General features: G+C 33.7%; 3 protein-coding genes across 3 annotated transcripts; 2 read left to right on the top strand and 1 right to left on the bottom strand.

The window, feature by feature from the left end:
• The first annotated feature begins 2,657 nt into the window (after positions 1 to 2,657).
• LOC110627848 (U-box domain-containing protein 19) lies at positions 2,658 to 5,062 on the top strand. The gene has a single exon (XM_021774223.2). It carries the CDS (start codon positions 2,727 to 2,729, stop codon positions 4,788 to 4,790), a length of 2,064 nt encoding a protein of 687 aa, XP_021629915.2. The 5' UTR covers positions 2,658 to 2,726; the 3' UTR covers positions 4,791 to 5,062.
• An 11-nt stretch (positions 5,063 to 5,073) lies between these two features.
• LOC110628384 (probable receptor-like protein kinase At2g23200) lies at positions 5,074 to 8,049 on the bottom strand. Its single transcript, XM_043948949.1, has 8 exons — positions 7,023 to 8,049; positions 6,878 to 6,941; positions 6,701 to 6,817; positions 6,508 to 6,621; positions 6,166 to 6,384; positions 5,961 to 6,076; positions 5,616 to 5,876; positions 5,074 to 5,545 (listed from the first exon to the last, which is right to left on the bottom strand). The coding sequence occupies exons 1-8, from the start codon at positions 7,707 to 7,709 to the stop codon at positions 5,333 to 5,335; spliced, it is 1,791 nt and encodes a 596-aa protein (XP_043804884.1). The 5' UTR covers positions 7,710 to 8,049; the 3' UTR covers positions 5,074 to 5,332.
• A 1,994-nt stretch (positions 8,050 to 10,043) lies between these two features.
• Positions 10,044 to 12,754, top strand: LOC110628512 (equilibrative nucleotide transporter 1). The gene is made up of 2 exons (XM_021775204.2): positions 10,044 to 10,749; positions 11,840 to 12,754. The coding sequence occupies exons 1-2, from the start codon at positions 10,200 to 10,202 to the stop codon at positions 12,568 to 12,570; spliced, it is 1,281 nt and encodes a 426-aa protein (XP_021630896.1). The 5' UTR covers positions 10,044 to 10,199; the 3' UTR covers positions 12,571 to 12,754.
• The last annotated feature ends 890 nt before the right edge of the window (positions 12,755 to 13,644 follow it).

The raw sequence follows: 13,644 nt of genomic DNA, 5'->3' as shown, positions 1-13,644 counted from the left end.
GCAACAAGGTGAAAATTTTTAATCCATAAAAATTATATCAAAATAGTAAAGTCAGTTGAGTTTAAAACGCTAAATATTTATATAATTTAATAATTTTATTTAAATATTTTAATTTGATAATTTAGTTTAAAATTAAAATTGAGTGCAGTTAGTGATATGACATTATATATGATATTTTTTATTATTAAACATAAATTTTATTTAAATATAAAAAATCATTAATATTAAAAAGTTAAATATTTATATATTTTATTTAAACTTTTTATTTTTAATAATGTATTCTGAAATTAAAAAATTTACAATAATTTTATTCAAATTTTAAAAAACATTCAAGAGAATGTATTTTTTATTATATAGCATATATTTGCTTGTTTATTATTAATATCAATTATTATTTTTTATTTATGTATCAAATAAAATCAATGTTTAATAATAAAAAATGTTACATGTAGTGCCAGATTACCAAAAGCACACTCCATTTATCCTAATTTCAAATTAGCATAAAATTCATATAATATACTTTAATTTTAAATTAAATTATCAAAATTGAAACATTTGAACAAAATCACCAAAAACGCATAGACACTTAACTTTTTAAGGTCAATTGCTCAAATAATAAATACAATTCTATAAAATTTATGCATAACATTAAAATGATAAAATTATTTAATGATTAAAAATAATAAAAAATATTATTTTATCTGTATTGATAACATATATTTTTTCTTTTCTCCATTATTAATTTAAGTGATTTTTTTATTAATTTTATACCTTTTATTATGTTTTTTTAATAAATTATAAAATCTATTTGAGTTATTTAATAATAAATAAAAATTATTATATCACACTAAAAATTTATATAATCTATTTTAAACTCATCATGAGATTTAGTTTATTAGTTAAAATTGAATTTTTCTAATTCTTAAAACAATTAATAAATTAAATCTAATAGATATTTTTATATTATTTGTTAATTAATATTAATTAGTGAACATTTTCAAATTAATTTACATCTAAGAAAAATTAATTATAAGAATAGTTTTCATAAATAAAACTAATTTATTAAAATAATATTTTTGCTTTCACAATTAAAATGCATCACATTATTAAATTAAAATTTAATTGCACTAATTTTATCTCAAATTTTTATTTAATTATTATTTTTTAATTCTCTTGATTTTACTATAATTTCACCTTTCATTAAAACTCTCTTTTGATTTTTATTATTTGTTCTCCTTTTTATTTTTATTATTTGTTTTCAGAGTCCTTAATTAAAGATTTTTAATATTAATTTTTTATGAATTCAATTCTATTCCTCTATACATTATTTTTATTTTTATTATTTATTTTCATAATTATTGATTGAAAATTTTAAATATTAATTTCTTTTAAATTTAATACTATTTATCCTATATACAATTTATATTTAAATTTAAATTTAAATTTAAATAGGTTATTTTTTATATTTATAAATGCTTGTTGAATTCGATTCTATTCACATTTTCAAACTGCAATTATTTTATAAATTATATTTGACATATGTATTTATAATTACTTGCGTGGAAGTTAAAAATTGGAGATTAGATTGTATTTAATAACTGAAATGGCAATCAAATTTTGGTTTTTTTTATTTTAAAGATTTAAATTAAAACTAAGATTTGGTTTTGATTTTGGTTGGAAATATAAATATTTTTTTAAAAATTTTGATTATAGTTTCACTTCCATTTCAAATTCAGATATAATTAGACTTCAACCTTTAGATAAAATTACAGCATTTTTGTTTTTCATTTAAAAAAAGCAAATTAATATAATTTTAAAATTTTCAATGCTAATATAATAATAAAAATATAGTATCAACAATATAAATATAAAAATATTATATGTAGAATCTTTAATAAGTAATTTTATGTGTGGTATAATTAATTAATTATATAGGATTTAACTAAAAAAGCATATATAATATTCAAATTAAGTATTACAGCATATTTTAATATATTCATTGAAAAGTTAAATTCAGTTTTTAATATTGTTCTTATAAAGAATTCATTAAAATAATAAATATTAATTTAATTTAATTTAATTTTTAATAGGATTTAGCGTGACTCTTCACCTCCAATAGTTTTTGCTAGATCGTCTTCCTTGAGTTTTATTCAGAACTCCACTTTTATTTGTTTAAGATTGAATTATTACAAATACTTAAATATCTTAAATTAAAATTTAATTAGATTCAGAATATTTTTTTGGTTATTTTATGCAAATCTTTTAAAATTCATATATTATTTTAATGAAAATAATTGATAAAATTATGAGAATTAGATAAATAAAAAATAAAAATGGGCAGCTTCCTTCCCATAATTCCACGTTATATCTGAGAGTACTTGTCGGCTGCCTCTCTTCACGTACCTTCGTTCCCACGAGACCTTCCCATAATTCTCGACCACGTGTCGCTTTCTCGTCAACTCACGAAACTCTCACAGAACCTGCTTCATCCTAATCCCTCATGTCCCTCGTGCCTATGAACCACGTGTTTGATCTATTCGACGTCAGATTGGTCAACTTCAGTTAATCTGTTGACACGCGTCCTCCACTAGATTTCGCATGCAGTTCCCCTATATATGGAAAGTACAGAGTTAGCAACCGCCATTGCCGATTTCAAAAAGCAAATAAGAAACAAAATACAAAAATCCAATACTCCACTTTCCATTTTTGTCTCTTTCTTCTGTTCGATGATCCAGGAACAAAACGGATCTGGTCGCCGGATTCTTACGTTCCCGGCGGTGCATCCCTGCGAGAGCATAGAAACAACGACGCTGCTTGCCTCGCTTACCAGTTTAGCCCTCCAAATTTGCGAGTACAAGTCCAAATGTTTCTCTACCAATGCACGAAACGGGCGCCAAACGATTCGCATAGTCAGCAACCTTCTCCTATTCCTCGAGGAAATTCAACACGTTGCTGGTTCAGGTCTACCTGATTCGGTTGTTCTAAGCTTGTCGGAGCTCCACTTGACGTTGCAGAAGGTTAGGAATTTGCTAGAAGATTGTACCCGGGGAGATGCTCGTCTATGGATGTTAATGGAGTCGGATCGGGTGGCAAATCAGTTCCGGATGTTTGTTCGGGCATTGGCTTTGGGTCTGGATGTTTTGCCACTCGGTTTGCTCGATGTGCCAAGCGAAGCGAAGGAGTTGATTGAGTTGATGAGGACGCAAGCGCGGAAATCAAGATTTGAAGTGGACCCAGATGATGAACGGGTCATCAAAGATGTTTTCTTGATCTTGAACCAGTTAGAAAATGGTATTGTTCCTGATGAGTACGATATCAAACGGGTTTTGGATTCCATTGGTGTCAAGAAATGGAGCGACTGCAATAAAGAAGTGAAGTTATTGGATGCAGAGATTGGATTGGATTATTCAAATGAAGAGAAGAGAAGAGAGATGCCATTTTTAAGTAGCTTGATGGGATTCATGAGCTATTCAAGATGCGTATTGTTCGATGCTGTCGATAACAAAGTCGCCCAACAACAGCAACATTCTAGTAGATGCGACAGCGATTTGCTTAGCTGCCTTAACAGCGACGATTTTAGATGCCCAATATCGCTTGAGATCATGAAAGAGCCTGTCACGATAGCGACAGGGCATACTTATGATCGATCTTCGATATTGAAGTGGTTCAGGTCTGGAAATCCCACTTGTCCAAAAACGGGCAAGAGACTCAGGACCACAGAACTAATCCCAAATTTAGTTCTCAAGGGGCTGATTCAACAATACTGCTTCCGAAATGGCATCCATTTTGCCGAGTCTGGTCACAAGAATCGTGACATAACCAGGACTATTCACGCAGGAAGTTTGGCATATGAGGGAACTATGAGACTGGTTGCTGATTTTCTTGCTGGTAAGCTGACAAATGTAGATGATGAAGAAAGGAATAAAGCAGCTTATGAAATTCGGCTTCTTAGCAAAGCAAGCATTTTTAATCGGTATTGCTTGACAGAAGCTGGTGTGATTCCATATCTATTGAAGCTGTTGTTGTCTAAAGAATCAATGTCTCAAGAGAATGCCATTGCAGGTTTGTTGAATCTTTCGAAACATTCGAAGAGCAAAGCTGTGATTGTTGAGAATGGAGGATTGGAACTGATTGTAGAAGTTTTAAAGAAGGGATCACAAATGGAGGCTAAGCAGCACGCTGCTGCTACATTGTTTTACCTAGCTTCGATAGAGGACTACAGGAAATTGATCGGAGAGAATACTGAGGCTCTACCAGCTTTACTAGACTTAATTAGAGGAGGACATGATCGTGCCCAGAGGAATGCGTTGGTTGCTATCTACGGATTGCTTACGCACCCTGAAAACCATCGGAGGGTTCTCGCCGCCGGAGCAGTTCCTTTGCTTCTTTCACTTTTGACATCTTCTGAAAGAGAAGAACGAGTAGCAAATGCTTTAGCGGTTTTAGCTAGTCTAGCAGAAAAGGCTGATGGCGCTAAGGCAGTTCTGCAATCTGGAGCCTTGCCTCAAATTGTGGGGGTTTTGGATTCTTCCACTTCAAGGGCAGCAAAGGAGCAGTGTGTAGTTTTGTTGCTGGCTTTATGCATCAATGGTGGTACAGATGTGGTGTCCCTTTTGGTCAAGAGCCCTTCTCTCATGGGATCATTATATTCCCAATTGAGTGAAGGCACATCTAGAGCAAGCAAAAAAGCAAGTGCTCTCATCAGGATTCTGCATGAATTCTATGAAAGGAACTCTTCTGGCTCAAAGACTCCAATTTTCTCTCGAGAACGATTTGTTCACGTGTGGTAACCCAAGTTTTTTCGGGTATTCCAACGTTATTTTTTCGGTTTTCTTACAAGAATGCCTCCATGTAAATACATCAAATTGTGGAGGGATAGTTTCTTTTGATGTTTGATTTTCTGATATTAGCTCAGTTTTTTGAAGAGCTAATATCTCCACTAGCTTCTGTTTTTGTGTGAAGCTTGTATTGTAATTCTTTTTCCAGATTTGTAACAGTAATAATTTATTACATTGTTTAAAAATAAATCATCAGAAATGCAATAAAAGCAAGAATTTTTTAACCATAGTTGTTAGTTCATAGTTCCCATACTATCTGTGATCAACTTCATTTTTCACATATATATCAAGTGCATTCTCTAGTCTCAGTTCACATTATTGAGTTAATTGTGCTATTTATATAATTAATACAATTTTTTAATGAAGCTTTGTACAAAGAAATCATCGTGTTGTAATTCTTTTTCCACATTATAACGATAGTCCTGCATTACATTCTTAAAAATCATTCATCAGAGGATGCAATAAAACCAAGGATGTGCTTTCTTCCTTTTTTCTTAATCATAAGTGATTGACTTCATTTTCATGGAAATTTCAAGTGCATTCTCTAGTATATGTACCACTTTCTCCATTGATGGCCTTTCCAGCTTCATCCCAGTACATGACAAGGCCAGCTTGAGAACCAGGTCAAAAGCTTCAACTGAGTACTCTCCATTAAGTTTTGGATCAGCAAACTCTGTTATATTACCACCTCTTGAGAGAAATTTTGCCTATAATTTAAGTTATCCATCAGGGATAAGCCTATAAATTCAGGTAATGAAAAGGAGATTTGCTTCTTACCATTTTGTTTAGCTGCATTGGTCTACTCAAATTCAGATTGATCACTCTCTGCCCTGAGATTAGCTGCAGCAGCACAATCCCAAAACTGTAGACATCACCCTTTGCATTTACACGGTGATTTTGCCGATATTCAGGATCAACATAACCAAATGTGCCTCTCACTTCTGAGCTCACATGAGATTGACCTACATCAATAACTTTTGATAATCCAAAGTCTGAGAGCTTTGCTTGAAATTCAGCATTTATGAGAATGTTGGTTGGCTGCCAAGAAAAAGATTGAAAACTGAGAGAGAAAACAGGAAGAAATGGAACAGAAGATGGAGCTTGCGTCTGGGAAGAACCAACCTTGATATCGCGGTGAACGATGCAGCCTTCTGGATAAGTGTGGAGAAACCAGAGCCCCTTAGCACTGTCAATTGCAATCTCAAGTCTCTGAATCCATGAGAGAACTCTATACTTGCCTGTTGTTCTCCAAACTTGTCAATGAGCTTTCCCCATGTAATGAGAATGGTAAAGGAAAAACATTTCATGAATGGAAATGAAGACCTACCATATAGCCATTCTGATAGGTTACCATTGTTGCAGAGCTCATAAACTAGGAAATATTCATCTTCGTGCTCGCAGAAGCCGAGCAAGGCTACAAGGTTTGGGTGTCTGATATGGGACAGGCTTGTAACTTCTCGGACAAATGTATCCATTTGTCCATCATTGATTATGTGCTTAACCGCGACATGCTGCCCATTAGGCAGCATCCCCTTGTACACCTTTCCTGTGCAATACAATAATGCAATGCATCAAACAATCCTGCTGAAAAAACTGACATTCCAAGATCATCTTACTCTTATGTCTTTCTTTCGTTGCACGAACATAGTATGAGTTTCAAGATTCTTACCGGCTATGCCTTGGCCTATGAAGTTTGCTTCATTAAGGTTGTTTGTTGCTAAATAAATTTCCTTGGGTGATATCTTGAGATTGTTGGAATCCTCAGAGAATGAATCATATGATCCTGTAGAGAAAATGAAAAAAAGTGAGAAATTTAGAAATTTAATCTACCTACTTATTATTGTATTTAGTTTTCCAAGTACCATTCTGTGTAGTTGGCAGGTTTTCTTTAGTCCTTTTCCTGTAAAGGATCCATATTGATACTGCAATGAATATTATTGCCCCAAGTCCCACTAGCCCAGTGATTAAAATCAATCTACCTGTTATCATAATATATCAATATATGAACCAGTGAATTGTTAAAAGACTCTTAGGGTCACCTGTTTTTTGCCTGGTGTCACCATCTTCAGAATTGCCTGCTTGTCCGTTTCCTGGAAGAAAAGACTGTTCAGAGTTGACATTTTGATGAATCAACCAAGAAAGTTTCCAATAAAGGAGTAAGGTTCTTCAAATTACTCTACCTACAGAAAGATTCTGCACTCCAAGGCAATTATAAATTGCCTGGATCCCTTTCTTATCATCAATCAGATTGCTGGTTAATGTTATCAAAACTGCAAATCTACACATGCTGGCTTCAGAATTCAAGTCACTTTTGTTTGATGATCCATTAATCTCTTCCCACCTTCTCAAACATTCTCTGCAATTCTGGTCTTGTTTGTCATCTGAATTTATGTTCTTACAGTCTTCATCTAATCTGTTCAGTCTGTCTCCAAGCTTAGTTTCAACATCTGCCTTTGTATAGCTGGAGCAGCCACCATCTCCACCAGTTAGCTTCTCAAAACCACAATCTCCAACATCATTGTAAGCATGCCTCATTGGAATTAAGCAGGCACTTTGTTCTGCAGAATTTAAGTATATTTGGCCACTGATATTAGCTCTCTTCCCCAATGCATAGAGGTATTCATCGAAAGCTTCTCTACAACAATCATGGTTGATAAATCCACCCCAGTTACCCGGTTCGCAATACGAATCATCCATAGATGGAGGAAAATGAAGATCAAGGATGCAACTATCATCAAAAGTTTGTGGAGCAACAAAATATGGGGTGGTGATAACAGTGAAAAGAAGAGTGACAATGGAGGAGAGTAGTTTCTGGTGTTGTAACATTGGTTTAGCCATGTAGATGACACTAAAATTAAACATATGAAACATTAATGTTTCAGTTTAGAAGTTGGAAAGTTTAGTATCTTGTCTTCCTTCTCCTCCTCTGAGGAAAGGGTGTCTGAAATGGAACTTGGGTCATTGGAATCTGGAATTTCAAAACAGTATCTAGGAGAATATTGGGATTATGGAGATGGGTCAAATTACATAGTAACAAGCTGATAAAGGAGGATAAGTTCATAGCAAAGAGAATTGAATTTGACAATTTAATATGCATATTACAAAGAAAGTGAAAGAGAGGCTTCTTTGGAGTTTCTAAGATTAGACATGTGCATGTGACAAATGGCTATGAGCTGATCTAAGACATTTTCTTTTCCTTATTTTTATAACATGGAAGCTCTTTGTGCCATATGGTAAGGTAATGGTTTTGTGTTCCAACCATCCATTTATGAGTGTTTGATTTGTATTTTCAAAATTTTGAGAGTTCAAATTTATATATATAATAAAAATAATCAAAAAAATAAAAAAAAATAATAATAAAAATAAGTTATTTTTTACGTAATGAAAATCGTATGGTTGTTCGATAAAATCAGTAACAAAAAGAAATGGTGATGGTCGATAATATTGAGGTTGAATGTGGAAGACAAGCAGATAAAACCAATGAGAAGGTTAAGTTTGCAGCCTTGTTATATATATATATATATATATATATATATGTTATTCTTTGGCAAAGTCAGCAACTTATTCAATAAATAAATCATCATTAGCTAATTAATTTCATTTATATGAAAACCCTTTTTATATATCTTAATAAATAGATTTAATCATGATTTTCTTTTCAATTTTTTTTTATCATCTAATCAAATATTACTTTTTACTTCATTAAAAAAACAAAAAATAATTATTAGAATAAGATAATAATATAGCACCATTGGCAAATTATTAAGTACACTTACAATATAATTTTATAATAATTTATTTAAATTTCTTTTAATAAATGAATTGTGTTAAATGAAAAAAAATATATATATTAGATTGATGGTTATTTATTTAAATTTTTTTTAATAAAATGAATTGTGGTAAATGAAAAAATATATATATATATTAGACCGACGATGTGATGAACTAAAATTTTACAAAGAAGTTAGATACGAACATTTGGAGAATGATTTGATTTGGGTTGATTGTTGAGTTATAATTGATTTGATGAGAGATGAATATTTTTGAAATTTCATATAAGTTTTTCTATATTTAATTTTGAAAAAAGAGACTTATAAAATATGAGAAGACGATCGGGCGTATATTAGGGATGTTCCGATGGAAACCCTCTATCACTTAAATCAAGTAAGATTTGAAATTTTTTAGTAAAATACAGAGTAAATAAGAATAAAGTATCGAGGAAAAGGAGGAAGTTCCTGATTGTACGTGCAAGAGTGTGAGAAGAGTATGGAAAAGAGAAAACTTCCATTTTGAATTAGACCAGTGATATATATATTGGTTGATCGTTACAACACTCTTTGCATTATATTCCATCAGGCTGTATGGGAATATTTTTTTGCAAGGCGTGTCAGGCAGTTGAATAATCGGCTAATAAATATAAAGTCAGTGTTTGTCAAGTAAGTCTATTTTAATATATGCGTGTTCATGACTTTGGTGATGTGCCGAGAAGACAACCAGCTTCTTGGAAGTTGACACCTCATCCTAATTTCATTAAGTCGTGCTCGATTCACCCGATTTATACAGAGGTGGATTTCTTTTTGATCACTAAAATCGATCGCACCCGCATTTAATACCAAGTTTTGAAGAGATTTAATTGTTCGTTTTGTTCCTCATACCTTAAGCAGAACAACAACTGCAACCATCCTTAGAAACCTGATTTAGGTGAAACAATTTTGAGACAGAGTCAATGAATCAGATTTAGTCGAAGGGTGTAGTAAATATGAGCAATGAAGTTGAAATATTTACATTTATATTTATATTATATTTAAAAAAAGAGATATTATTATTATTTTCATTTATACAATTGGTGAAACTTAAACACAATAAGAAAAAAACGAACTGATACAGTCAGGAACTATCCAATGATACATTTGTGGTAAGCTTAATTTGGGTGCAACTGCTTTCATAAAATTCAAAATATAATTTTTTAAACGAACTTTATATAGAATTGCATATTTATTTTAATTTTAATTTCATTTAATTAAAAAAATTAGGAGATAAACAATGGGTTTACCTTTCTTTTTTCTTTTTGGTTACCAAGAAAAAAAGTGAAATGCCTATCACATGTTTATTTAAAAATTACTAAATCATTTGAATTTCGTAACATTTGTATTATGTAATTTCCAATTTTATATAAATAATTATTATACATAAAATTACGATAGCAGAGAATAAATTCACGTGCACCAAGTCTGCCCGCTCATCTTCCTCCTCCATCAAGAGAGAGTTCAAGTTTTAGCGCTATCCGGTCAACCACTCAAAACCCGAACCCGAATCCAAACCCGCTCCGCCAAATCGAGATCCAGACGTGCCCACGCACTCATGGGTCTCGCAGGCAGACACATCGATGGTGAACCCGACTCCGAATCCTCCCTCTTGCTGTCCATCACCGCCGCGTCAAGTTCGGCCATCTCTGAAAATGCCCCAAAGGACACTTTTCACTTGGCCTACATAATCTACTTCACTCTCGGCGTTGGCTATCTTCTACCATGGAACGCCTTTATTACCGCTGTTGATTACTTCTCCTACATCTACCCCGGCGTCTCCGTTGACCGTATATTTGCCGTCGTTTACATGTTGGTGGGCCTCTGCGGCCTTGTGGTGATAGTGTTTTACGCCCATGTATCGGATGCTTATGTCAGGATAAATGTGGGCCTGGCGCTCTTTGTCGTATCTTTGTTGGTCGTCCCGGTTATGGATGCCGTTTATATAAAGGGTCGGGTCGGGTTGAATGATGGGTTTGATGTGACAGTAGCGGCGGTAGCGCTTTCCGGCGTGGCGGATGCGTTGGTCCAAGGTGGGCTTGTTGGGGCAGCAGGGGAGTTGCCTGAGAGGTATATGCAGGCTGTTGTTGCTGGCACTGCTGGTTCGGGTAAAATTACCATCAGTATCACTATTTCTTCTCTTTTAGCACCATTGATATGATAACATGAATAGGAATGATTTGTTAGCTTTTTATTTTAGGAGAATTAAGAGTCATGGATTCTTGATTTAGACTTGCTCTTGAGTGGCTTAAGCATTGTGAAATGGCAAAACTTGAAGTTCTTGCTTTTGTTTTTTTGTGGATCGTGTGGAAAGTAAGACAAGCGTGTTAAAGTGTTGTTTCTTATACTGTATAGATCTAGTCTAAGATCATTACGGTAAATTCCCTTTCGATTTTGTTGAAAATTTTACAGAAGTCACTTTTGGTTTTATTGGTTTCAACATACTGGAAGTTATGATGAAGCAATTTCTGTAATTCATCCTCTTCACAGAAATTTATCCACAATAGGTTTAGGCAAACTCTAAACTGAAATAAACCCATGGTTAGCCTTTTTGGCATTTTGGGGTGGTCCCCAAATTGTTAACCAAGGTTCTACTTTTGGGTTAGACCATAAGAGAAGTATTTTCTTTTATTGTTGATCTTTTAGATCCTGACGGATTGAGGAAGATGGACTTGTATGAAAGTTTATCCGTAATACTGTTTAACTATAATATAGAAAAACTCTAAATTAAACTGTAATCTAAGTCAATTTTCCTGGGCTTTTTGCACTTAAAAAGAGCTCAAATTTTGGATGACTTCTGAGCGAAGGGATTTAAGGGCCAAGAAAAGTTCCCTATTGTATCTTGGTTGTGAAGTGAATTCAAATACTTTCCTTTTCTATCAAAAATGGGTCATCTTTCAGTATTATTTGGTTGCAGTTAAAAAGTTCACCATCTGCATGACCAAGTTTAGAAAGATCTTACAAAATCCTAGAACAGCTGTAAGCAAGATCCTATATGAGAAGCTGGACACGTTACATGATTGCATGCAAAAATTATTACTTTGCTAAATCTATTATGTGTGTGCATTTACTGTGTATGCTCCTAATTGCATGCTTTTATAACTGAGGCGTCTAGTATCTTCATTGCAATTATGCAATTGCAAGCTGGATACCATTGCATGAGGATGAAATTTTGAACTTTCAAGTCCTTGAATGCAGGGGTCCTGGTTTCATTTCTAAGGATCATAACCAAAGCTGTATATCCTCAAGATGAACATGGCCTCAGAAAAAGTGCAAATCTCTACTTCGCTGTTGGGATTGTGGTTATGGTCATATGTATTGTGTTCTACAATGTGGCACATCGCCTTCCAGTTATTAAGTACTATACAGATATGAAAATTCAGGCTGTGAATGAGGAAAAGAAGGAGAAAGGATCCTTAACTGGGGGTGAATGGAGATCAACCTTGTTAGAGATTGTTGGGAGCGTCAAATGGTATGGAGTTGGAATCATGCTCATTTATGTTGTGACTTTGTCAATATTTCCAGGGTATATAACAGAAGATGTGCACTCTGAGACTCTCAAAGACTGGTATGGGATCCTTCTCATTACTGGCTACAACGTGTTTGATCTGGTTGGCAAGTCTTTGACTGCAGTCTATATGATGGAGAATGCAAAGCTTGCCATTGGTGGCTGTTTTGCAAGATTGCTGTTTTTTCCTCTCTTCTTGGGTTGCTTGCATGGTCCCAAATTCTTTCGAACTGAAATCCCAGTAACAATCCTGACTTGTCTTTTGGGTCTTACCAACGGTTACTTGACAAGTGTTTTGATGATCTTAGCCCCTAAAGTTGTCCCATTACAACATGCAGAAACTGCCGGGATTGTAATTGTGTTGTTCCTAGTTGGTGGTCTGGCTGCTGGATCACTTGTAGCTTGGTTTTGGGTGATCTGATATCTCTGTACAAATCTCACTGCTATCATCGGGGCGCAACCCCACAATCTGGTTTGGGATAGGTTGATGAATGAAAGTCTCCTATTTGTAAAGCTTTGTAAACTTATCGTTAATTACAATGTTTCAATTTAATTAATGCTCAACTCTAGTAATCTAGAGGCTAGGCTGCCTCTCCTTGAAGTCATTAACCGAGAAATGTTACGATTTCTGAATTTTTTTTTTTTTTTATATATATTTTGATTATAATAATTTAAAATAATAAAATAAATTTCAAAACTACTTTTTATATTAATTAACGCCCAATAGTGACTTTTAGGTAGCTGCTTCTAGCAATTGTAACTCGTTTTCTTCTCTCATCTTTCCCTCTTTTCTAGGGTTTTCTACCCTTTCATCTGCCGTCTATTGGCCTCTCTTGCACTATCGGATAGGAGATGCATGTCTCTGCCTTATCTTAGCTGTGATTTTCCTTTTTACCTGCTCGGTGGAGTTGTGAATAACTTGTTTTTTTTTTTGTTTTCTTCCATTTTTTTAAGCAACCAGAGTTGAGTAACGAGGGTTATTTTTAGATTGCGATGAGTTTGACTCTGGCGTTTTCTTCTTGTTTTTTTCTTTGTGTGTTTGTTGGTTTTAAGCTCTTGTAGGTTTGAAGACTGATTTTAACGTGGGATGGTCTTTCAACTAAAGTTTGCCCAGAATCCTTCTCCTTTTGCATGTCCTTGTTTTTGGAGAGTCAAGATAGACGAAACTTTCTTTAGTTACAAAGTGGCAGTAGGCCTGATGTAGTGTTCCACACGATTGTTTAATGGGTTTATAAATAGTTATTCAGGGTTAATCATTTTAGATCAAATATAAAATGGATAAAAAAATGATTTGGGTCAGTTTAGTGCAAATTGTTACATTTTGGTAACTTGCTAGGCATGATTTTATTGATCAAAGATAATGTGAAGCCCGCCATTCCCGGCTTGTCTGGTGTCAAGTGTAATATTCTTCAAACGGCATTTGCCGATGGCTTTCAATCGATAGTGGCGGTAGGAAACTCCATAAAAACTAACCTTGTTACGGTATTAGAGTTGT

Source organism: Manihot esculenta, chromosome 12, assembly GCF_001659605.2.
Source record: "Manihot esculenta cultivar AM560-2 chromosome 12, M.esculenta_v8, whole genome shotgun sequence".
Taxonomy (NCBI): Eukaryota; Viridiplantae; Streptophyta; class Magnoliopsida; order Malpighiales; family Euphorbiaceae; genus Manihot; species Manihot esculenta.
Note: the sequence above shows the minus strand (reverse complement) of the source record. Positions and strands in the feature narration are given on the sequence as shown.

What these genes read in the sequence shown, in the direction of transcription:
- LOC110627848 (XM_021774223.2), top strand. Translation starts at nt 2,727, where the DNA reads ATGATCCAGGAACAAAACGGATCTGGTCGCCGGATTCTTACGTTCCCG.
- LOC110628384 (XM_043948949.1), bottom strand. Translation starts at nt 7,709, where the DNA reads ATGTTTCATATGTTTAATTTTAGTGTCATCTACATGGCTAAACCAATG. An exon ending in TTGGAGTGCAGAATCTTTCT is followed by an intron (nt 6,942 to 7,022) that starts GTAGGTAGAGTA and finishes AACTCTGAACAG; the next exon opens with TCTTTTCTTCCAGGAAACGG. An exon ending in CAATGCAGCTAAACAAAATG is followed by an intron (nt 5,546 to 5,615) that starts GTAAGAAGCAAA and finishes CTTAAATTATAG; the next exon opens with GCAAAATTTCTCTCAAGAGG.
- LOC110628512 (XM_021775204.2), top strand. Translation starts at nt 10,200, where the DNA reads ATGGGTCTCGCAGGCAGACACATCGATGGTGAACCCGACTCCGAATCC. An exon ending in TGCTGGCACTGCTGGTTCGG is followed by an intron (nt 10,750 to 11,839) that starts GTAAAATTACCA and finishes CCTTGAATGCAG; the next exon opens with GGGTCCTGGTTTCATTTCTA.